This window comes from Globicephala melas, chromosome 16, assembly GCF_963455315.2.
Source record: "Globicephala melas chromosome 16, mGloMel1.2, whole genome shotgun sequence".
NCBI lineage: Eukaryota > Metazoa > Chordata > Mammalia > Artiodactyla > Delphinidae > Globicephala > Globicephala melas.
Window position 1 is genome coordinate 58,721,813 of NC_083329.1, and position 25,987 is coordinate 58,747,799.

Here is a 25,987-nt window from a genome sequence, read left to right on the forward strand (position 1 = left end):
GGCTGCTGGTTACATCTTAATTTATTTTATTTCTTTACAAATTAAAGATGCATTGAAAAATAAACCAACGAAGAGAAATGAGAGGTCCAGAGCAGGGGCGTCCCGGGCTGGGAGCAGGCAAGCCTGGCCACCATCAAGCCTAGCCCTTGTCCTGCCCCAGCTAGGTGGGGTTGGAAGATAACTGTCAGCCACTCTGTCAGTACGAAAGCCTGAGTGGTGTCCTAGCAGGAGAGACTAGACACCTCTGCCTCTCTCCCCAACAACCTCCAGCTTGGAGAGCAGTGCTTCCAGCGGGAGCTCAGAGTGGGATGCGGGCTGGCTCTGTGAGGTATTGCAAGTCGATGGCCAGGCTCCCTACAGAACCATCCAGTGTTGGGGCCTCTCCAGCTGGAAAGGAGGCTGATACCGCTACCAGGTCTTAATATACTTTGCAACTCTGTTCCCAGGCTCATTCATTTCTGATTACGTGCCTCTATTCACCACGTGATCACCAATCATTTCAGGAGAGAGAAAGATCAGTGGAAGCAGAGCAAGAAAGCTAATCAACCACCCTCAGTCACTCTGAGTTGGCTGTTGACTTCCAGGCCCAAGAAGACTGACCACTTTTCTCTCTACCATCTATGGTCTATACCCCAGCTCTTGTGCACCTGTAAGTATGTTTATCCCTAATATAGGAAGTTGTTGATGACAATGAGCTGACTTCGCAGCCCCTCCCCCTGTAATACCCTGGGATCCTCACTCCTTCCTGTCTGCCCTTCTCTTCTTGGAGGCTGGTCCAAAGGGACACATAATATTATCAGGGTCTGGGTGGCTCCAAATCCCCCAACACCAAATCATATACAGTGAACTGAGAAACTACATTCATTACGACAGGATTAGCAGGAAAATGGTAAAGTGAGGGGACAGGGGCACCTTCCAACAGCAGGACATGACAGAGTGGTAGGATACTTGAGCCCAGAAAGAAGGTGTCTCCTTATACCTCCCCCTCCCCCCAAAGAGACTGAGGTCAGCTTATATGACTTATAATATATGGAACTGTCCCAATTTCTCTGCTGTCCTGGGGTACTTTCTGGAAGCTGGCCTGGACCCTATGCTGTTTACCACATGCTCTAGCTCAGTAGCTGCCGAATCTCCTTGTGCATATGACAGAGAAAGTCCACATAGGATGCTCCGCCGCTCAGGCTCTTGTCTTCCACCAGGAAGTGTTTGAACAGTGTCTCCAGCTTGTCCTCTTGTTTCACCACAATAAGCTATGGCCAGAACACAGGGTCATGAGGCAGGGCTAAAGGGAATTAAACATGCCCTAAAATCCCATTATCTAGTCACTTACTCCCCATCCCCCTTCCCAGTGAGGACTTGACAAGGTAAGAAATCCAGGTCCGGATCAGTGTTACCTTCATGTACCGTGATCTCTGTGCCCTCAAACTGTCAATGAGGCCTTGCACCTTCTTGGACAGTAGATTATCCAGAACTGGCAGAACACTCTGGAACACAAAATTCATTTATCCTTATGGTAAGGTATGCTGAATCCAGAAGTGAAGATGGGACAGCACAGATTTATGCATTATCTGAAATATGGAAGCCTGTGAAGAATGACAGCACCCTCCCTCTCTAAGTGTACCCTGCTATTTAAGGGAATGAACACACTTTTCTTGGCTCCTAACTCATATCACAGAGTCTACTTCCACACCCACATTCTCCTTGACTCCCTGCCCTCACCAAGCCACTGGTGATCTGACTGAAGGAGGAGACACCGAAGAGGCTCTGGACAACACCCTGTTGGACACTTGCTCCCACCCAGAGGAAGAGGTTGAGCCCATTCTCCAGCAAATATATATCCCCGTTGCTTAGACGCTCTTCAGATGCTCGAACTGCTGGTGGTTCAGTGGTATTCTCAATGGGAGACTTTGTCTAGACAAAAGGAAGGGGGCAAACGGTTACCAAGGACCATAAGACTCGTTTGCCCACCCACACCCCCATCCTCCACCCCCATACACACGAAATTTCAGAAAGCTAAGCACCTGAGTAACTCTCAGTATGAAAATATTACATCAGATAAGATAGGTAAAAAATTCATGAGTGTCAGACACAGATGATATTAATCCTTCCCTTCGTCCTCCTATGATGTCCCTTTCTCACTACAATGTCTCACACTCCAGCACTCAGTCGCACCAACGGTAGGAGCCGAGGATAGAAGAAGACATTGGTCTCAGCCACATCCATGGAGGTAACCAGCTGTCGGACGTAGGCCCGGTCATCAGTAGTGACTTCAGCTCCAGGCTGCAGGACATCACTCTTCAATACACAGTTCAGGTAAACTGGGAGTAGCTTCATGCACTCAGGAAGGATCAACTAAGGGGGTTATCAAAACAAAGTCAATAATCATGAGAAATCCCTCCCAATGCAAAAATGTATCCCAACAACTCCTCCACCAATATGCTTGCCCTACCTGTCCTGCAGAGGAAGGGCTGGCACAGTTCTTTCTGTAACAGGCCAAGATTTGGGCACACTGAGTGATAAGAGTGTCACGAACAGTCTTCACAGGGCTGCTCAGGACCCCCCGGTATGCTGGATGGGAAAGGGAGACAGCACAGTCAATGGTCAGCCACTCCATCACATGCGCCTTCCCACCATCACACCCACTCAGGAATGCTGAATTGTTGACCATCCTGGACCTTTCTCTTAGCCCCAATCCCACCCTGCCCTGCCTCTGCCCTCACCAAACTTGGCCATGTAGTTGATGAGCGTGTCAGTCTCACAGTTTCGATACAGATCAGCCAGCTGAGTGCAGCAGTTGAGGGCCAGGTTGTGGATGCGGAGCCGTCGCTGCCCTGCACAGCTGGTGTAGAGCAGGGCACACTAGGGGAAGGGAGAAAGGGGGAATTCACACCCCTCCCTCAGCATAGCCCTTGGAAAACTGCCTCTGCTATATTCTTAAACTAGAAGACAGACATGAGCCATCCCTTCTCCAGCCTCTTCTAGTCTTCTCTACCCATCCCTCACCCCCTTCCCTACAGCCTGTTTATATCCAGTGATATGACCGCGGACACTTCTTCCCCAACCCCTGCCTCCTGTCCCCTACCTGCAGGAGGGCTCCATTCTCTTCATTGAGCCGATCGTCATGCTTGAACTCCACAGTCACCGTCTTGTCCCCATCCAGCCCAGCCAGCTCCACATCTGTTGTGTTGTTCATGTAGAAAGCCCCAAAGAAATCTACAGCACGGATACCTGAGGCCACATGGACAGGGCTAAAGGTATGACAGGTGCCTCCCTCCAGACTGAGCCCCCCCACCTGCTCTTCTCCAACTAGGACTGACCAGTGCTTGTCCGGACCCGCATCACAGCATCAAAGCCAACGACCTTCTGTACATCCCGACGCAGGTCACTCAGGAACCGTTCCTGGTCATTTTCCACCTGCATCCCCCCAGGCTCAGAGTCACATCACTGACTACATATAAACAATCTCCCTGCACCCCCTCCACTCTACAAGCCTGCAGAATCATAATGACAGTAACAGTGAAGATAATGATGTTGATGATAATGATAGCTTTTAAGCACTTATTACATATTACATGCCAGGTATCCCATTAAGTGCCTTACATATAATTACTTAATCCTGATGATAAATCCTAATTAATAACTATAAAAATCCCATTTTGTAGATGAAGAAACAAAGGAGAGAATAATTAAGTAATTTATCCTAGGTCACACAGCTGGTAAATAGTAGGGCCAGAATATCAACCCGGGACTGATTCCAAGCCCCGTGCTCCTGACTGCCACACTCTCTTCTGTACACTGTGCAGTCTTCTCCTCCAACGCTATTCCTATTAATGAGTCAGCAGCTAAGGGGCCACTCCACATGCAGGCAGGCATTCCCAGTCCTGCTTCCACCTGCCACCCAGAGTCCCATGCCGTACCTGAAAGCAAGCGTATTTATAGACAGAGCCACCAGTGAGCTGGGGTACAACAGAGAGCGTGGCCACATCCACATACTGGTTAGGGAAGAGGAAGAGGTCTACGCAGCAGCCTTGGGCCACACACTCTTTGGCCAGGGTCTGATAGGCACCTGTCTGAGGCTGGAACAGAGTCTGGGGAAGAACAGGAAAAAAATGTTCAAAGATCCCAGTTCCACCCTGCCTGAGAACTGTATATGCTGTATATGTAATATGGGATATTCAAGGACATATAAGACTTCAGATGTACCTCTCAGTTTGCAATAGTAACAGAACAGTCTCTTAAAAAAAAAAAAAAGTCTACCAAGGGCTTTGGGATGGGGTAGAGGTGTGGGAGCAGTGGAGAAGGTTGGCAGTCACGGATGTGACATGTGAAAGGGCAGAGGATCCAGTCCCAGTCTCCCTCAAGAAAGTTAAGAGTACTGCATTGTGAATAGACAGCATGTTCCTCTGTAATAGAAAGTCCTCCCCGCAGCTCCCAATCCCACACCTTCTCCTTGTCTGTGTTGATCAACTTCCTGTCGTCTCTGTTCTTCAGTTTCCCTGGGGCCTCTGCAATGGGCAGGGAGGTGTGGAACAGAAAGAGCTTCCCTGCACACTCAGCAGCCTAGAAAAGAAGAGAGATCTACTTGTCCATTCTTTCCTTTATTCATCCATTATTCATTCATCCCTTCCCTCGTCATTTACTCAGTGCCAACTATGTCAGACAAGCTGACTCACTGCACAGCCATCAATCACTGAAGATACAGGGGTTGTATCCTAGGGGGTAAGATGGTCAGAAGACAGTGTTGCAGAGGTGGCTGCCAGGGACTCGAGCCTTACCTTCAGAGCCTCCATCCCAGCCTGGATAACTGGGGCAAATACTGTCTCTGTCTCCCTTGTGTCTGCAAACATTTCTGGAATCTGATCCAATAAGCTGAAGAGATAGGTGATAGGAGGCAATCAAAATTGCTATCCAAATTTCAAATCCCTCAATTCCCTGAAGAGTCATCTGGCCCCCAGACTCTGAGAACTCCTGAGGCACAGCCTCTGTACATCTGCTGAACGCTCTGCTCAACTCTCTGGCCTTCTGTGGTTGTATCCACCCCACCCCTGCTTTACCCCCACAGTCTAACTCCTACCTGGTGATGACTGCTTGAGACTCATTGACATTGACCAGGAAGCCATCCAGCAGTGGCACAAACATGTCACCCACATCAGATACAACCATCATTTGTGGCTGGGCCAATGAGCTCTTCACATTGTAGAAGTGGAGCACCTTATTATAGGTGACAAAGCCAACGCGGATTGCTGACTCTTCTGCCCCGCCCTCCCTGTAGAAGGTGACATTGTTACCCACGGTTGCCAACTTCTCCACCACCCAACTTCATGACATCAGGATCCACGATGTGCTGAGTTAACCCAGCCACCCACCCCTAAGCCCCCTCCCCAGGCATCATTATCCAAAGGAAGCACCTCGGCTCCTAACTCTCACCTAGGCAGGAAGTCTAACAATGACTTGAGCTCCTCACAGAGGAGCCTAACAAGACCACTCCTGATGGCATTGTAGGAGACGTCAATCATGAAGATGAAGGCAGGAGGGCTGGGGAACTTATTGTTCTGCAAAGGAAGGAAATGTTGGTGGCGGGGGTGGGAGAGGGGTATTAGTAAGCAGGTCAGTTGACTAGAGAGAAGTCAACACCAAAGGGGACAATGACGGGGTGAGGGAAATGACCACAGCAAGTCTTAGCTGTCTCATTGTCCACCCACTGCTGCTCCCCACGCTACCTTCCCTCACCTTGCAGTAATCTACAGTGGCCAAGAATTCATAAGAACCCAGGGACAGCTCAGGACGGTCATAAGCATCCACACGTTTGCCGGTATGATCCAGATGTTGAAAATACTGGGGGGGAACTGTGGGGAGTAGGGCAGAGTGTTACTCAAAGGTCCACGCTCAATCTTAGTTGGGTCCTGGCTGAGCTCACTCTATTGCCCCACATCCCCACAGGCGCCTTATTTCCCCAACTCCTGAACCAACGGACCCTCATCTATCTAACTAGAAAGAGAACAATGAAGATGCAATCCAGATCCCCCCCAACCCCAGCCTCTGTGAACATACCATCGTTGATACAGCTGCAAAAGCAGCACTGGAAGCGCCTCCCTCCCTCAACGAACTGCATGAAAGGGCACATGTATGCTTTGCAGCGATTGCAGCGCAAAGGGCCAGATTCCCCGTGGTCGACAACATACGGTGAAGCCTAAAGAGCAAAGGGGAGGGGCTCAGACATAGAGGGAAGCTACAGCAGGGAGCTATATGTGGCAACAGATGAGGAGGAACAACCTGGAGGGAGAAGGGCATGGCTCAGATAGTCTGCCTGGGGAGGGAGCAGAGAGAAGGGGAACGAGGACAAATGTCAAATGTCTCTAAGGAATGTCCCTAAGAGTCTAAATTCTATAGTCCCCTCTCCTTACTCCTCATCTCTAGAATTTCACTTCTTCTGGAAAGAGAAGAGCAACTGTGGAACTGGCCCAAACAAGCCAGGGGCTGACATGGATGTATGAGGAGAAAACCAGAGATTACCCAGGATTCTCATTTCTGGCCCAATCTTCAATCCCCTTCACTCCTGCTCTAGGATCTTGACTCCTACCTCCTTTCCCAACAAAGTATCTATGACATTTGTCCTCTCCAATCCCTGGATTTCTGTGAGCCTACTGACGCCCAGGCAGATGTCACCCTACAGATAAGAGACCAGCAGCCAAGTGTCCAACCATCCCCACTGAGACCCAGGAAAAAAGAAAGAGAAAAACACAGAACAAGACAGAGAAACAGGATGTAAAGTGAGCCGTGAGTATCCAGTTACAGAGAAATCCACCCCAAGTTCATTAAGCTAGGCATGAATATGAGGGTATCCTACCAAGGCCTGGCAGAGCAGCTGCCAAGCTCTCTCTCTTTCAATGCTGATTCCAGGGATTGGGGTGACAGATCATGGCCCAAACCAGGTAAGAAGGACTACTGGATCTTAATCTACCTTTTTTCTTAATATGCTGTCCTAACATCTCGACTTACCTGGGATGACAGGACAGCATACAAGAAAAAACAGAATGATGTGCTTCTAATCATCTGGAGATGACCATGCTATGAGACGTTCCTGCAACCAGCTGTCTTCTCCCCTACAAGTTGGCCTTGACTCTTTCCATAATGTGTTTCCCCTGTGGACTCTGCTCCCATCCAGCAATTTCTTGGGCTTTTACTCTCATCCCTACCACCCCTTCAGGCATGGGCCCTGTGATAGAAAGCTATTGAAGATATTCACCCCTCCCACCCAACCAAGACTTCTTCCATTGTGACTGCCAGAATCACATCTAGGAAGAAGTCTCACTCCCCAATCCCCCTCCCTTCCTCCCTTTCATTATACTCTAGTCCCTTCCCTGACTCACCTCTTCTGGGGGCAGCCTTGCCAGCGGCTTGATGACAGCTGCTAGGGGCACCTGAGCCTGCTTAGCCATGTCAGATGTGCAAGGGATATTATAGGATGTGCATCGGATGTATCGGGGACTTGCATTCCCTGAAGCGGAGGTAGAAAAGCTGAGTCAGATCACAGAATCACTCCAGACACTGGCTCTCCATTGCCAATCCACCCCATCATCCCAACAAATGCTAGAGCTGATGGTGGCTTTTTCCCCCTAGAGACCAATGAGGGACTGGTCTCTGATTAAAGACTGACAAAGCCCCATCCATAAGCTGATAATGCTGGAGAAAAAGTCCCCGCAGGGAGTAATTAATGCCCTTCTCACCTTGGTCTTTCACGAGGAAGTTGGTGGTGACTAAGGGTGGCACCTGGCCCCGCACTCCAGTAACAAATGGCTCTGAACCCCGGTTGTTCCTGTCATCCTCAATAACCTGAATCTGTAGGGAAGAGGTGAAATGAATGAAGTGACAGATGAAAAGGGAGTAGCAGGTCGCAGAGAGCCAGGAGAAAGAAACACTGGAGCTGCAGCACAGAAACTAATAATTTGCCAAGGAACACGCCTCATGCACCAGGCCTGCTCTCCTTTAGGAGATCATATAAAATGCTGTAATACCAATCTTCCACTCCACAGTCAGCAGCAACATGCTGGACAGGCAACATTGAGAAAGGGCTTCTTTATGAATCGCCCTGATCCCAATAAATGGTGATCACCCTGTTATAATACCTACTCCAGGAAAGCTCCAGCTCTTATCACAAGCCTTCAAACGTGATCAGATTCCACTTCCCTCCCCCATCAAGCCTCTGCCTCCCCTTCTCTTCCCAAGACACATTCTGAATCAGAGCAGGGGAACAGACAACGGTAAACATGTAAAAATGAAATCTACCTGGAATGACTCTACACTCAATGAAAGTAGAAGGGACAGGGTGAGGAGAGGATTACACAGCAGGAAATGATCAGGTAAGGTGAGGAAGCAGATGCTGCCTTATTTTCAGGTAAGCATCAGTGTGTAAATATGGAAGAAGAGGATATTATAGCCCAATCCTCAGTCCCCCACATTTTGACAGACCCAGCAAAGGAAAAAAAAAGATTTTGCAAAGCTGGTGATCAGACCTTCATGCAGGCTGATAACCTTTGGTCAGTTACTTCAAGATGGGTTTGGTAAAACCAGAAAAAGTAAAGGGAGAATAAGACTCTGTATCCCATAGCAGAAAAAGTTGAAGCTTAGAAATATATCAGAGTCAAACAGACTCTCCAGATGAGAAAGTGGCCCACACTTTCCCAAACCAGCTGACCCCTCCCCGTAAGAAATGAGCTTCCCAAATTTGTACATTAGTAGCCACCTACCCACATGTTTCTCTACAATAAGCAGTAGACAAATCAAACCCAAAAGGGAAAGATCTACTGTTCAGTTTTGTCCTGTTCCATCCTATGTCACATGCAGGCTCCTGGAGGAGCCAGCAGGACTAAAACCAAAGCTTAATATGCCATCTGACCCCACCCTTCGATCCTGACCTTCTACCATCCCATACTTAAAGGCACTGCTAACAGCTTGCTACTTCTTCATTATATGGTGACTCGAGGCATGCACATCCTTCTAGCTTGTAAAAGCAAGGGTCTAGAAGGACTAAGGGAAGAGGATGCGGAGGGATGGACATGGTGGATGAGGTGAAGATGAGGTCACAGGCATGCATGGGTGACATTAACACAGGGATGACACACACACACCCACCCCCTGCACTTACTGGACTAGGAATGGCATCAGGGTCTATTCTGTGTCTGGTTTTCTGCTGAGGAGGCAGCTCATTGAGTTGCTTTTAGTGTTTTAATAATAAAGGCAGCAGGGGAATACAGGGAGGGAGACAAAAGAACAAGAAGCAGATGTTACTTCTCTCAGCCCTGATGAGTTAGACATGAACAGCTAACTCATGGAGTTAGCTCATACTAACTCCATGGAGCCCAGCTCATACTGCTGAAATCAGGCCCCCCCAGATCAGAAATTCCAAATGTTTCTGGGCCAAAAAAGAGCCTTTAATGGCTCAGGCTATGATGTAGAAAGATAAGGAAGGGGGCAAATAGGAGGCAAGAGGGGTTATACAGAGGGGCTGAATGGGAGAAATTTTAAGAAGGAAGAAGAGGGATGTTCCCTCCAAAAGGCCAAGCCTCCCATGTAAGAACTATTCTTATGCTGAAAGAAGCCTCACATCCAACCAGACTCTCCTTCTTACTAAAGGAGGGAGAAGGAAAGAGGGACTGCTTAATCCTCTAGAGTCCCCCTTTGCCAACTGGGTCCCTCACCATGATAGTTCCCCAAAGGAAGAGGGAAGAGAACAGAATGGAATATGACAATGGCTAAGCATGGTGAGGTAACTGACATAGCAAATGTTGCAGACAGAACTATAAAGTGGCCTCCACTTGGGAATACAGTACCAGCCTCTATTCTGTGTATGATGAGGAAGGCCTGAGTATTCTGATGGCTCTAAGGGTGAGATTCACCCTCTTCCTGGGAGAAGCAACTTCCCCACATCGCCCTTGAAATTGTAGATCACTATTCCCCATCCACACAGCAGCAGGCTAACAAACAAAAGTATTGGAGGCTTCCTCCTAAAACACTGTCCAAATAAGGGCAGAGAGAATCCAGAGAGGCTTTCCTTTTCTTACCACCTAACACCAGAGAATTTCCACCAGCTCTACCCGTTAAGAAGACTGCTATCCTACTAGATCTAAGAGGACAAGACCTGGACCCACCCACTACTCCACAGAAGAGCAGAGGTTACCATGCTCTGTCCAGCAGTGGCAGAATGCAGCACTCAACCCAGAGCTCTACTGATACTGCTGATCACTCCTGGTTTCCCTTCCTTTCCTGCCCAGCTATGAAGTAAAAGTGCCCCCAGAAGATTTCTGGGACTTCAAGTTCTAGTTAAAGAGTCAAAAATTACATCTAGGTTCTACACCTACAAGATGATGAACGAAAAGGAAAATCAGAAAAGCCTAGGCAAACATCTCTTCTAGGTTGACTCACTTATCTGGCAGCCACAAGCACCTTCCCCAGGACCACATAAGTATCTACTTACAGGGCTCGGGATGGCATCAGGGTCCAGGCGCTTAGGAGGCAATGGTTGAGGAGGCCCAGGCTGACTTCCAAAAGTGGCTGCTCCTGGGTAGGGACTTCCATAATTGGACTGAGGGCCCCGGGTTGGTCCAAAGGAACCTAAGTGACAAGGACACAAGGTTGATGAACAAATTATTCCTTCTCTATCTCTTCTTAAGGCCTCACGGAAATTACTAGACTCCTATAAATGTAGAATTGAGAGGTACAGTAGTGACCATTCAGAGAAAGCCCACACTACCTGAACTAAGAGAAAAAAAAATCTTATAAACCCCAGATCCTAGTAATAATACCCTGAAGCTGTCTATCTAGTTCACCACTTAGCAAACAATACTAAAAGCAAATAAAAACAACAACAAAAACACGTGAACTGCTAAAGCCTTTGGCTCCTAGGTAGACCTTGGGAAAAACTCACCATTTTGTTGCAGCTGATAGCCTGGCTGCTGGGAGGAGTGCATAGGTGGTAGTGGTGGTCCTGGGGGCCCAGTCATTTGGGTGCCAGGGGGCAGAGCTTGAGGAGCAGGTGAGGACACGTGGTTGGGCTGGCTCACTGGGGGCCCCCCAAAACTCTGTCCAGGCAAGGGAGGACCAGTCATCGAAGGCATCCGAGGACCCCCTGAAGCTGGGGGTGTGAAGCTGGAGGCCTGTAGTGGGACAGATCGCTGGGGAGGCTGGGTCCCAGGATGACCCTGGGCCTGGCCAAGGGGAGGAGCTTGGCCCTGAGGATAGGAGCCATACAGACCAGAGTTAGGGAAACTTCCTGAGGCTGAGGCCAGCGATGTTGGTGGGCCTGAGAAGTAGAAGAAGTAGAGTCAGAACCCCAGTCATTCTGCCTCCTTGTTCAGTAAATCACTTTCCTTTCCACATGAGGGGCAGGAATGACTTCTCCCATCTGCTGGGGCTCAGAAGCACAAGAAATAAAAGGGATTCAGGTATAGCCCCAGAGTCTGATGCTTCTAAAAAGAAGGGGACAGTATTCCTGTGGTCACAGCTACTCACCATAGCCTAGCCCTGAAGGTGGAGAGGCTGGGGCCACAGTACCACTGATCTGCATTCCGGCCAGCTGAGCCGTCACCTGTGCACTTGTTGGGGGAGGGCCATAGGGCTGAAGCACAGCTGGCTGGCTGACCACAGGGGCCAATATGGCTGACCCAAATGGCTGATACCCAGGGAGCCTGCGAAGAAAAGGAAGGCAGAGGTTTCTAGTGGGCTGAGATACCCTTCAAAGTTGGCAGGAGCTCCACATCATATAGGAAACTATATTGTTTTACAGCATCTTATTCTCATCTGGGCTCTTATATGGCTTCACATTTTTATATATTTGTGAATAAATTACATTCCTCATGATCTACACTGTGATTATTCATGGCAAACCTTGTTTTCCATTAGGTTCACTCCAAAAACATGGTTGAACACCCTCAGATCAGAGTATTATTTACTCTGCTAGTTAGATTATCACCTCCTCTGCCTTAATCCTTTGTTGACAAACCACCTCAGTTCTGTAATCTGAAGCACTGAAGGAGTCGAAGGGAAGGTGCACAGAAGCATTAACACAACAGGAGCTTAATAATGTGGGCTCAAACAAATGCAGTTTGATTGTTTAACTTTTAAACCAAAGTATCACTTAATCCTGGGAAAGATGTTAGAAATATCCTTAAGATTAGAAGAGCAGGTCAGCTAAGTCTGGCATTCTATGCTAAGCAGAAAGATGATGCTAACTCTACCAGAGTTAAGGACTAGACAAACAGGACATAAACCAGGTAGCCTTCTAGCTGGGTCTATCTAGCAAAGCCTCGTTACTTGGATAACTGTCTTGAATACTCCCATGGTATCAGATGGCATATTAAAATATAAATTCAAAATCATTCCAATATCATTGTATACCAACTAGCAGTTGCAACAGTGTTTTACAGTAATGTTACTGCAGAAATCTATAACATAGATTATTATACATAACAAGCTCTTTCTGGGATTTCAAGAATGAATCAAATTCTTCACAACGATAGCCTGTTAAACTGAAATTCTGATTTATCCTTCCTGCTTATTTTGTCTCTACTAAATAACTAGAACTTTATTATGTTTGGTCAGCTTCTAATAGTTCTGCAGTTTCACACTTTTCATTTGTTCATTTAACTAGTATTTTCTGGGCAATATGCTAGTGAAACTTACCTCCCTAAGCTCTTTGTTGGGCTTTGCATTTTTTGTCTTCCATAGCAACAAACATACTGTTAGCCCCATGGCAGATGCTCATAAATCCTTGTCAAAATAATTATATTCCATGGTACTACTCTATTAACATGGATAATACTCTCCACTACCCAGTGGTATTCTATCACATACCATAGTAACAATAAACCAACACCTTATCTGTACATGGCTTTATAATTTACAAAGCATCTCTAAGTGCTTTATTTAATTCTCACAGCAAATTAATGAGGGAAACAGAGCAGATAGAAAACTAAGACACTAAGGGTATAAGTAGCAGACTATTCTAGAACTAGAACCCAGACCCAATTCTTAGTCCAATGTATCAATACTTTACTTTTTAATTGTGAAATATAACATAAATAGAAAAAAATACATAAAACATATACGTACTGCTGAATAATACAAAAACCCATGTAACCGAAAAGCAATTCAAGAAATAGAATACACCAAAGGCCCAGTGTGCCTCTCCTCCATCACAGCCCTCTCCTTTCTCCCAAAGATAACTACTTTCCCAACTTCTTGATAATTGTTCCCGTATCTTTAAAACAATATAATTCAGCTATGTCAGGTTTTTAAACTTTTGTAAACAGAATCACATCGTACATACTCTGAGTTTGCTTCTTTTGTTCAACGATGTTTATGAATTCATCTATGCTGTTGCATTTAGCATTCTCTTTCATCACTAAATATTATTCCACTAAATAAATATGCCATGATTTACTTAAGCATTTTACTACAGATGGATATTGGGGGTTTTCCAATTTTTGGATATTATCAATAATGTTGCTATATTCAATCATATATTCAACTTGTTTATATACACATGAGTTTTTTCTAAGGCATATAGCTATGAGTGAAATTACTGGTTTATATGATATGCATATCTTTAATTTTAACAGATAATTCCAAGTTATTTTCCCATAGTAGTTGTACTAATTTGCATCTGACCACCAGTGGATGAGAGTTCCTGATACTCCACATGCTCAGCAATAATTAGTACTGTCAGACTTTTTAATTTTGCCAATCTGATGGATACACAGGAGTATCTTGTTGTGTGTTTTTTTTAAATAAATTGATTAATTAATTTATTTATTCATTTTTGGCTGTGTTGGGTCTTCGTTGCTGCGTGTGGGCTTTCTCTAGTTGCAGCAAGCGGGGACTACGCTTCGTTGCGGTGCCCGGGCATCCCATTGCGGTGGCTTCTCTTGTTGCAGAGCACGGGTTCTAGGCACAGGCTTCAGTAGTTGTGGCTCGTGGGCTCTAGAGCGCAGGCTCAGTAGTTGTGGCGCACAGGCTTAGTTGCTCTGCCCTTAAACTTAAGCCTGCAGGTTCTCAAGATAATAATTTCTACCCTCTCCACAGGCAGCCACTCTGAAAACCACTGAAAACCACTCTGATTTTCAGTTCCCACTTTGTCTCTGGCACTTGAGGATTTCACTTTCTTTCTTTTAAGCTTGATTATGTATTTGAAAAAAAAGAATTGTTTCTATTTCCTCTCCCCTTTCTAGATGTTTGTGGCAGAAGGGTTTTAGGTTATATTAATCTACTTACCAGCTGAAATTCTTTCACCTGCCTTCATATCTCCACTGAAACTACAACTGTCAATGATGTCGAACCTTGCCAAACCCAACAGTCAATTCTTCGTCTACATCTCACCCTTCAGCAGCAAATGACACAGCTGATTATTCTCTTGACTTCCTAAAATACTCTCTTCACCTAGTTTCAGGATGCTACTCTGTCATGGCTAATCTCCTACCTCACTACTGCTCTTTCTCAGTGTGTTTGTTTGTTTGTTTGTTTTATTTGGCTGTGCCAGGTCTTCAGTTGTGGCATATGGGATCTTTAGTTGCAGCATGAGGGCTCTTAGTTCCCTGACCAGGGATCGAACCCAGGCTCCTGCATTGGGAGCATGGAGTCTTAACCGCTGGACCACCAGGGAAGCCCCTCATTGTGTTTTTGTTTGCTTGTTTGTTTTGCGGTACGTGGGTCTCTCACTGTTGTGGCCTCTCCCGCCGCGGAGCACAGGCTCCGGACGCACAGGCTCAGCAGCCATGGCTCACAGGCCCAGCTGCTCCATGGCATGTGGGATCCTCCCAGACCGGGGCACGAACCCACGTCCCCTGCATCGGCAGGCGGACTCTCAACCACTGCGCCACCAGGGAAGCCCCTTCATTGTGTTTTGATAGCTCCTCCTCTGACTGCCTTTTTTTTTTAAAAATAAATTTATTTATTCATTTATTTCTTTTTGGCTGCGTTGGGTCTTCGTTGCTGTACGTGGGCGAGCAGGGGCTACTCTTCATGGCAGGCTTCTCATTGTAGTGGCTTCTCTTTGTTGCGGAGCACGGACTCTAGGAGCACGTGCTTCAGTAGTTGCGGCACCTGGGCTCAGTAGTTGTGGCTTGGAGGTTCTAGAGCGCAGGCTCAGTAGTTGTGGCACACGGGCTTAGATGCTCTGCGACATGTGGGATCTTCCGGGACCAGGGCTCGAACCTGTGTCCCCTGCATTGGCAGGCAGATTCTTAACCACTGCACCACCAGGGAAGTCCCTCTGACTGCCTTTTACATGTCAGTAAGCTCCAAGGTTCAGTCCTCATCTCTACTATTTACTCACAATGCTCACTTTCTAAGTGATTTCATTTAGTCCCATGGCTTTAAATAATGTCTCTATACTGAAGACTCCCAAATTTGTATCTCCAGTCCTGACATTATTCCTTAGCTGCAGATCCATATACAACTGCCTATTCAGCATCTCTACTTGGTAGCTGGTAGCTTTCTTAAACCTATAATGTACAAAATAAAACCCTTCATTTCACTCCCCAAATCTGCTCCTTCTCAAATATTCTTCATCCCAGTAAATAGCACTATTTACCAAATTGCTTAAGTCAACAGGTTAAAAGACATCCAGAATTTCTCTTTCTCTCTTAACTCACATCTAATCCTACCGACTCTACCTTCAAAATATATCCCAAATCTGACTGCTTCTTACCACCTCTACCACTACCATCCTAAACCAAGCCAAGATCATCCCTTACCTGAACTACCGGCAATAACCTCCTCATAGGATTCCCTACTTCTACTCTTGAATTCAGCAAAGTGACCTCTTTTTTAAAATAAATATATTTGTTTTAATTATTAGAGAATGAGGAGAGCACAAGCAAAATTTTTAAAAAGTAATGTTTTTACTAATCACATTTGTGATAGTATTAGTATTGTTATACTGAGATTGTTGTGTATAATAAGGGATAAAATAAATGAGAAATTGTGGGATATTCCAATATTCAAATTCCATCATCCCCACAGTCTTGAGAATCAAGACTCCTGGTATGGAAGAAAAGAGATACAGATATAATGAAGAGGTTAAGTAAAGGTTCTGTAGTCTTGAATTTGAACTGAAAGTACGTATTTAAACTAGTGAGGTATTGTAACTTTAATATATGTAGGTATGTATTTCTTAGCTACGTCCACTGAAGAGGCCTAGGAAGTGACCAATCAGGCAGCAATGAACATTCCTAGTGCCCAGGTTATAGTCACAAAATAACATTTCTCACCAAAAAAATAAAGGATTTCTTGGAAAAATGGGTAATTCCTGGTCTAGAATATAAATGTACAAGATAAGCCTGAAACATCTCATTAGACCTAAAGATTACTAGGGTCATGTCAAAAGGACTCAGGAATCAACTTGAAGAGGCTCACATTGGTCAAAGACAGGACACTTTATACTCCAATAATGATGATAGTTGCAGTAATTTGAAACCCATCAAATATGTTTAAAACTATAAATTCATAATGATATTAAAAATAAGAGTTGGTCACCTTGTACATAACTGAGAACCAACTCATTTCCCTATAAACTAGGAAATAAAGGTAAAGAGTCAAGCATTTATTCTACATGAATTGCACAACCTGTAACCAAATAACAGATGACAAGAACTGTCTAAAATGGTATTCAAACAAATAAATGAGGAAAACAAAAGAATTAGAGTATCACCATTTTGTAAACCCAGTGAATTAACATACATATGAATCAACAACTAGTAACATCATAAAAAGAGAGACATCAAGATACTATGTGTGGGGCTTCCCTGGTGGCGCAGTGGTTGTGAGTCCGCCTGCCAATGCAGGGGACACGGGTTCGTGCCCCGGTCCAGGAAGATCCCACATGCTGCGGAGCGGCTGGGCCTGTGAGCCATGGCCGCTGAGCCTGTGCATCCGGAGCCTGTGCTCCGCAACGGGAGAGGCCACAACAGTGAGAGGCCCACGTACCGCAAAAAAAAAAAAAAAAAAAAAAAAAAAAGATACTACGTGCCAGGCTTCCTTGGTGGCACAGTGGTTAAGAATCTGCCTGCCAATGCAGGGGACATGGGTTCGAGCCCTGGTCCGGGAAGATCCCACATGCCGCGGAGCAACTAAGCCTGTGCGCCAAAACTACTGAGCTTGCGCTCTAGAGCCCGTGAGCTACAACTACTGAAGCCCGCGCACCTTGAGCCCGTGCTCCACAACAAGAGAAGCCACCGCAGTGAGAAGCCCGCGCACTGCAACAAAGAGCAGCCCCCTCTCGCCGCAACTAGAGAAGGCCCGTGCACAGCAATGAAGACCCAATGCAGCTAAAAATAAATAAATAAAATAAATAAATAAATTTATATATAAAAAAAGATATTATGTGCCTTCAAAATCTTGCTCCATCCTATCCACAGGGATCAAATCTGGATCCAGTCTTTGGATTCAGCTGCCAATTTGCAGGAAATACAAAGGAAAAAGGAAAATACTGAACTGCAACATGAATATACAACCCAGATAATCCAGGCTGTGGGAAACTCTTCAGGTCAATTAGCTTGGAGTCCTCAACAGATAAACAGTAAGAAAAAGAAAGAGATAAAAAGGGAACCTATGGACTTAAAAGACACATCAAGTTGTTTTTTCTTAATAGGTAAAACTAAACTGTGGTGTCTAGGGATGTACCTTTGGATGTAAACTATTTTAAAAAAACACAAGGAAGTGGCTACTATAAAAGTTAGGATAGGGCTTCCTTGGTGGCGCAATGGTTGAGAGTCCGCCTGCCAACGCAGGGGACACGGGTTCGTGCCCCAGTCCGGGAAGATCCCACATGCCGCGGAGCAGCTAAGCCCGTGAGCTATGGCTGCTGAGCCTGCGTGTCCGGAGCCTGTGCTCCGCAATGGGAGAGGCCACAACAGTGAGAGGCCTGCATACCGCAAAAAAAAAAAAAGAAAAAAAAGTTAGGATAGGGAAGGGAATTCCCTGGTGGTCCAGTAGTTAGGGCTCCGCACTTCCACTGCAGGGGGCATGCGTTCGAATCCTGGCTGGGGAACCAGGATCCCGCATGGCCAAAAACAAAAAAGTTAGGATAATGGTTACCTATGGGGGGAGGGAGAGAGCGATGATTGAACTGGAACACATGGAAGGGGTTTTAGGGGTGCGTGGCAGAGTTCTATTTCTTGATCTGGGTTGTAATCACTTTATGAAAATTTACCAAGCCATACCTTTGTTTTGTATGGTTTTTGTATATGTGTTTTACATTACAATGAAAAGATCCATCACATAAGCGAACAAACAAATAAATGGGGAACATGTTACTCTCCAGCTTAAAACTCTCCAACGGCTTCCCACTGCAACTAAAATCAAGTTTAAACTTTTAACTATGGCTTAGAAAGCATTACATGATATGGTTCCTGCCTATGTACCTACTTTATCTCCTCCACTCTCCACTCTGCTCTAGACACACTGGCATTCTTGCTCTTCTTCACATCAACCAAATTAATTTCTCTACCAGGGCCTTTGCACCATTGTTCCGTCTATCTAAGACACTCATCCCCCAGATCTCTGGGTACCTCCCTTCATCATTTCACTGTGGTTTCAAACATCACTTCAGAGAGGCTTTCCTTGACCAATGTATTTAAAACAGCTTCCTACCTCCTCACTACTCATTCTCAATATCCTTATTCTGTTTTCTTTTTTTTTTTTTTTTTTGCGGTACGCGGGCCTCTCACTGTTGTAGCCTCTCCTGTTGCGGAACACAGGCTCCGGACATGCAGGCTCAGCGGCCATGGCTCACGAGCCCAGCCGCTCTGCGGCATGTGGGATCTTCCCGGATCAGGGCACGAACCCGTGTCCCCTGCATCGGCAGGCGGACTCTCAACCACTGCGCCACCAGGGAAGCCCTGTTTAATTTCTTATTTACATTTGACTACTTGTTATCTTCTGTGTACTCCATGAGACTATAAGCTCACGAGGGCAGAGACTTGATCTGTTTGATAATGCTTTATCTCCAACCTCTAGAACAACATCTGACACATAGTAGTACAAAATAAATATTTTTAAGTGGATGAATGAACTAATGAATTCCCTATACTGCTTCTCAGAGTTTTCCAACACAGAGGGTTAGGGAGAGTTTCCTAGCCTCTTTCTCTGGGCTTACATTCAATGTTAAAAATGTGTATTCTGGACACCTAATAAAAATGTCACTAAGTGACTCTTCCACTACCACTACCTATTCGTAGTTATACTTTATTCTTTGTTTACCAAAAAACAAACAGCATTCCAACAGAGATGACTGCCCTCCTTTAATGGACTTCCATGCAAAGACAAGGGTTTACTGAGTCATGCACCACCAAAGTTTTCATCATTTACGTAGTTTTCCTTTGAGTATCTTTCCTTTCATAACTGGTCACACCCAAACTTAACCAATAAGTCCTACTAAGTGCCTGATCTAAAGGAAAAGGGGAAGTCAGAAGAGATATAAATAATCCTGAGGTTCTTTTCTCCTGTTTTTCCCGTAGGGTAAGCTCAGAAGGACCATAACAATGATTATAGATATGTCTAGTCAAGGAAAAAACCCAAGTTCACAAAAATAGAAAGAATATGAAAAAAACCCAGGTACTTAGATGGGTCAATAATCCATAGGGTGGACATCAGCAGCACCTGTAACCTGCAAAAATGAGAACAAAATACAAAAAGATGAAGGGAAGAGGAAAAGGGATGTAAGAGAAAAGCAAAGAAAAAAAAAAGAAAAGAAAAGTAAACAGGCCCTCACACATTCCTAATTCTTCCAGTCTCATCAGACCAATTTTAGGTTGAGCCAAATACGTACCTCTGAATGGACTTGAGGACACGGCGAGGAGGAAGGGTAAGCTGGGACGAAGTGAGAGAGTGGCATGGACATATATACACTACCAAATGTAAAATAGATAGCTAGTGGGAAGCAGCCGCATAGCACAGGGAGATCAGCTCGGTGCTTTGTGACCACCTAGAGGGATGGGATAGGGAAGGTGGGAGGGAGAGGCAAGAGGGAGGAGATAATGGGGATATATGTATATGTATAGCTGATTCACTTTGTTGTACAGCAGAAACTAACACACCACTGTAAAGCAATTATACTCCAATAAAGATGTTAAAAAAAAAAACAAATACGTACCTCTGCATCTGAACAGTGGAGCTTGGCCCATTCTGTACATCTCCTTGTCCAAACTGGCCATATGCAGTCTGGCCACAAGGGCCCTGTGCTGTCGAGGCTGGAGGTGCCCCTGAAGAAGGTGGGGCTCTTGAAACACCTGAGGGTAAAGAAGAGAAACTAAGCAATTGGGAAATAACTTTCTCCTCCACCCTGAGCAAGGAATGCAAAGCAAGAATCAATAAGCTCAGACCAATAAGCTCAGACCTTTACTGCAATATCACAAGCATAATACCATAGCTTGGTAATGAAAAGGACACCATCAACATGCAACTCCAGCTACAGGAGATTCTGAACATGGATGCCCAGCCAGAGAGCCTCTACTCTCCTAGACAGGTATACTACAGGTGAAGCTGTAGCCAGAGCCACAAAAATGTAGGGCCTTCCTATGATCACCATACACTCTCACTCAATCCAGGACAGTCTAACGTTCTTACCCTAGACAAAACGTCAACTCTTTTAAGGAAAAGATCTGGGGCTTCCCTGGTGGCACAGTGGTTAAGAATCCGCCTGCCAATGCAGGGGACACAGGTTCGAGCCCTGATCCAGGATGATCCCACATGCTGTGGAGCAACTAAGCCCGTGAGCCACAACTACTGAGCCTGTGCTCTAGAGCCGTCAAGCCACAACTACTGAAGCCCGTGCGCCTAGAGCCCGTGCTCTGCAACAAAAGAAGCCACCGCAATGAGAAGACCGCGCACTGCAATGAAGAGTAGCCCCTGCTCACCGCAACTAGAGAAAGCCTGAGTGCAGCAACAAAGACCCAACACAGCCAAAAATAAATAAATAAATAAATAATTTTTTTTTAAAAAAGGAAAGGATCCCACTCCAGAACTCAGAAACTTAGAGCATACTTGAGAAAGGTGGCACAGAAGGTGACCAAGTAACATTCTAAACTAGGTTGTAAAGAAAGGCACCTCTTAGAAAGACTATTCAGGACATCCCTGGTGGTCCAGTGGGTAAGACTCTGTGCTCCCAGTGCAGGGGGCCTGGGTTTAATCCCTGTTCGGGGAACTAGATCCCACATGCATGCCGCAACTAAGAGTCCGCATGCCACAACTAAACATGCCACAATGAAGATCCTGCATGCCGCAACTAAGACACGGCGCAGCCAAAATAAATAAATAAACATTAGGAAGACTATTCTGCCAACCTCTTCTTCCTATATTCTACTCATCCTACGCATCTTCTTTTCAGCCATTTCTAAGTGTTGGCACTCCCAATAGCACATGGCTCAGGAAAGTATTCCCACAGGTTGGAGAATTTGTTCCTGCCCAACTGTTCAGTCAGGACAGGTCACCTGCCCTCCAATTACTGCTGTCACTATGTCATCACAAAAGCTGTACTCCATCCTTTCTGCTCATCAGAGCTGCCATCAAAGCTACTTCTACTCCCCCCAAGCATCCTTCCCACATGAGATGCAGGAAGAAAGCAATTAGTTACTTGGCATATCACTTTGGAAATATTGCTGACCCCTGTTCAAACTATTGTTTTTTTGTTTTTCTTTTGCTCTGCTCACAGTAGAGATTAGACACTATAGAACCTGCCTACAGGAATATGATTAATCTGAACCTGCTCACTAGCCATCAAAGAACCAGATACGTTTTCCTCTCAATAACAGAGCTTCCTCTTGGGGCAATGCCAAACTCCATCTTGATAAGCCAGGACTTGATAGATCAGAGGTGGACTCTGTCCAGCCAAAGTCCCAACCCAGAGTAAGGCTCTCCAAAGCCCTGAGACCTAATCTCACCACTTCGCAATTTTTTTTTCCAAAGTCATAATTAAAATGGTCATAACTTCAATCATTTCCCAAATCTTACCTATGCCTCCTTGGTGCCTTCTTTTTCCCATATCCCTTTATGGAATTTACTGTTTTAAAAAGCATAAAGCATTTGGTATACCTAAGTCCTTAGCTAGCCTAACCAAAGATCAAATGTCAACCATTTTCTAAAAAACCCCTATGAATAATATAATCTGTAGATTACCAGCTGCTCTTCATGAAAAAGTAACGTAAAAGCCAAACACTGATCCTAAGGCAGCACCAGATTGGTTTCCTCTTATTTCCCTGATATTAGACAATATCTAAGAAGCCAAAGAAACTCAAACAAAGGAAAAGGAATGATATCAGCAGAAAGATATGAGAGGCACCAAAAATCAGGCACACAAACATCACACTTTTCATCCATGAACTAGTTCCCCAAGTCCCAGAGTCATTTATAGATAGAACTATGAGTCCGATGAGAGGCATTATCAATATAGATGAGAAACAAGTGATTTCAGAGAGACTTTAGGTCAACAGAAATAATTAATCCTAGTCACAGGCTCTGGACGAGCTGCGACCACAACCCTTCCATCCAGCTGTGAACAATGCAGCCAGGTGAGGCTGCACAGGGTGACACCCACAGGAAGTGAACTGCCATTGAACCTGGAAGATGTGCTCCCACTAGATGTCTTAAGGCAGAGACACAGTCGCCTTATAAAAAAACAGGGAAAGGTGGGAATTCCCTGGCAGTCCAGTGGTTAGGACTCGGCACTTTCACTGCTGTGGGCCTGGTTTCGATCCCTGGTCAGGGTGTTAAGATCCTACAAGCTGCGAGATGCGGCCAAAAGGGAAAAAAAAACAGGGAAGGGCAGACTGCCCACAGGACTCTCAGTGACCAAGAGCCAGATTCATGTTCCTCAATCCCAGTCACCACAACCTTTTAGGCAGCTTAGGTAGGGCAATACAACCCAACCTGAAGACTACTAATTCCCCTCCTCAGCTCAAAGGAAGCTTGGAAACATACCTGGGGGAGGGGTTTGCTGATAGCCTGGTACTGGGCCATTGTAGGCTCCATAGGAAGTGGGGGCGGTTGTGGGCCCTGGTTGCCCACCATAGCTGGATTGATGATGCCCTAGGTAGACAGGCTGGGGCTGCCCAAACGGCGGCACAGGTGGAGCTGACTGGTTAACGTTCATTATGAGAGCATCCCCGACTTGGTCTCACCTATTAGATGAGAGAGAAGAGAGAAATTAGTCAAAATCAGTTTTCTAAAGAGAGAGCACTATTCACAGTAGGAAGCAGAAATAGAAAAGGACTGACCTTATCAGGCAATGATCAGCCTAATCATTCTCACACTACTACAGGATCTTTGTAATTTTCTTCCCCAGACAGCAGACAGACTGCCTCCTCAAAGTAAGGATTTTGTTACTCTGAACCCTATGCTTTGTCACTGCCAAGAGGGTATAAATTTCAACCTCAGATAGGCCCATTGGAATGGAGCAGCAGCCTCCATTCCCCAGTGGTATGATTTCTAGTGTCTAGTCATACAAGAAGTCCTGCCACTGATAAACTATTGTGATATTACAGGTAAATGAAACAATGCTCTCACTTTCCATTCATTCACTCTAGCATCCATTCATTCCACAAAATTGAATACCCTCTAGTGTGCTAGTCATTTTTAATCACCCAGACTACATGTCTAAAACAGATTGGCTAAATTCCCTCCCCCTCAAAAGACAAATTTTAGAGTAACCGGTTAGAAAAATGACATTCTTTGGCTAAACTGCAGTAAATCAAGTGCTACACCATCCCCAGTCTTCCCACCAAAAACGTGTATGGACCTTAGAACTGAAGTATTAAAATCACTAAATGTAAAGAACAGCTCAAAACTCTAGCAAGGTATCAGATTAGAACTGAGTGCAGGCCTGGCACAAAAACTTCTCACAATAACCTAGGGAAACAGTTCAAAGATCAGTGGCAAAGTTAGATTTCATGGAAAAAGATCATTCACCTTATCCTTCTAGCAGAGGGGACTATAAGTATTCCAAATCCCAATGCACTTCTCCAACTCTCCTTTTTCTGCTCTTGTATGCTTGTAATGAATCTAGGCCACCACCAAAATTATTACAATCTTGCCCAGCAACAAAGGAATAAATTGGAGAGCCTTTCCAAGGTCCTTCCAAGAACAGGACTATCTGATCACATCTACTCTTCATAGCCTGATCATTCCAACTCTCCTATAGACAGAAGGGACCCAGGAAGCATAAGAGCTCACAGCTACTGCAAGGGAACAATGGGCCTCTCCCCTTTGCTAGGTAGGGCCATCTTGACTACAGAAAAGCTGAGCTGCTCTTGGACTAGAACTCTTTAAATTCAAAGCCATCTCAGGAGCTGTTCTTCCAAATCCTAAACCTCACACAGGTCACTACATTAAGCTTGACGGATGTCCTCCTCCTCTTATTTTCCTAAAGTCAGTGTGGGGGTGGGGATGGTAGGAAAGGAGCTTCTTCTCGAGGAAATAATCCCCTCAAACACACCCAAGAGTTTGGAGTCAGGCTCAAGTTTCAACTCCACTCTGGGTGGACAGTCGAGGGTGACAACCCAGGAGGCGGGGCAAGCTTCCTAGAACTCTGAAAGTAGTCGAGCTGTGGAGGCTGGGAGCGCTGGGGATCAAGACCGAGAAGCCAAGCCAGCTTCTCGGGCCGCGATGAGAGAGACTTCCACTAAGTAGGAGATCGAGCGTCTTGCGCCCTTCAACAGGCTCAGGGCAGGAAGCGGGAGCCGGAATCTGGGCCGGGAGAAGAGAAGGGAGGGTCTAGGACTGATTCTGGATTGTGGATGCATGAGGTGAGGGTCTCTCCCCGGGCCCCGCCCCCGGGCCCCTCCCTTCCTTCTCAGACAGGACCCCGATCTGGCCAGTGATACCCCGGCCTCTCCTCTGCTTTCCTACCCACCAACCTCCCGAAGCCACTCCTCACCCGGCTCCAGATCCAGGTTCGACTTCGTTCCTAACGTCAAGGCTCCCAGGCTCCACTTCCGGTTCCGAGGGGGCCGGCGCGTCGCCCCCGGAAGTTCCACCCCCACGCTCCAAGGCCACTCCTTCTGCCACGTCGGCAGTAAGTACGCGCCGAGGAACCCGGATGCCGCACATGCGCTACTTTCCCCTCTCGTCATGGCCGACCCCTAGGGGCTCCGGAGTTTTTTATGCATTTCCGTTTTTGTTTTTGTTTTTGTTTTGCCCAGATGGCCTGGTAACCTTATGGTCCCACCAGCTGAGATGTGATTGAACTATGTTTAGTAACTCTCCTTCCTATGACATCTTAGAAACCTCTGATTTAGAGTCCTGTAGCGATTTCCTGCTGACCCCTGGCCCCATTGATTTCCGTCTTGGAGGTTCTCACCCATGACCTTTGCCGGTCTTGAGATTTGCGGAGCGGGGCGTACAATTTTTTTTAAATATAATTATTCTGATGTAATATATCTTTTTAAAATTTATTTATTTTGGCTGACCCATGGGGCTTGAAGGATCTTAGTTCCCTGACCAGGGATCCAACCCATGCACCGGGCAGTGAAAGTGCAGAGCCCTAACCATTGGACCACCAGGGAATTCCCTTAGAACCCTGTAACGTTAAAGGGCACTAATTCTGCTTTCTGGGGTCATGTGTTCAAGTTCTGGCTCTACAGTTCCCTAGCTAGGGCAACTTAATCTCGGCCTCAGTTTCTTTCATTTGTAAAATGAAAAGAATATGAATGCCCTTCTAAAAACTTGTTGAGAGTATGGGATTAGGCCACAAAGATTGCCTGGCACCGTAGTAAGTGCTCAGTAAAGGTCACTCGTTATTAGTTAACCGTTTTTATAGAGCGCCTTGGTTTAGATGCAGAGCACTGCCACAGCCTGATAATCTCTACTCTTAGAATGCCCCCAGCCTTTTGGAAGAGCTACAGTTCCTGGAGTAATTATTATTACGCCATTTAATAATAACAATATTGTAGCTAATATTTGTAGGAGTTTTTAAAATATACATAACCTCATTTAATCCTTT

The 25,987-nt window shown here is 45.8% G+C and overlaps 1 protein-coding gene across 2 annotated transcripts; it reads right to left on the minus strand.

Annotated features, from left to right (window-relative positions):
- Positions 1-14: 14 nt before the first annotated feature.
- SEC24C (SEC24 homolog C, COPII coat complex component) lies at positions 15-25,003 on the minus strand. Of its 2 annotated transcripts, XM_030862626.2 has the most exons (24): positions 24,923-25,003; positions 22,969-23,168; positions 20,147-20,282; positions 11,509-11,684; positions 10,925-11,299; positions 10,475-10,611; positions 9,146-9,214; positions 7,728-7,839; positions 7,371-7,498; positions 6,052-6,190; positions 5,731-5,846; positions 5,428-5,552; positions 5,075-5,266; positions 4,776-4,869; positions 4,444-4,560; positions 3,918-4,088; positions 3,318-3,414; positions 3,083-3,228; positions 2,721-2,859; positions 2,450-2,568; positions 2,173-2,352; positions 1,720-1,911; positions 1,395-1,484; positions 15-1,250 (listed from the first exon to the last, which is right to left on the minus strand). In XM_030862626.2, exons 2-24 carry the CDS (start codon positions 23,138-23,140, stop codon positions 1,110-1,112), a joined length of 3,363 nt encoding a protein of 1,120 aa, XP_030718486.1. In that variant the 5' UTR covers positions 23,141-23,168; positions 24,923-25,003; the 3' UTR covers positions 15-1,109. The 2 variants fall into 2 exon arrangements, with proteins under 2 accessions (XP_030718486.1, XP_069899988.1); XM_070043887.1 differs by lacking the exon at positions 9,146-9,214.
- Between the last annotated feature and the right edge of the window lie 984 nt (positions 25,004-25,987).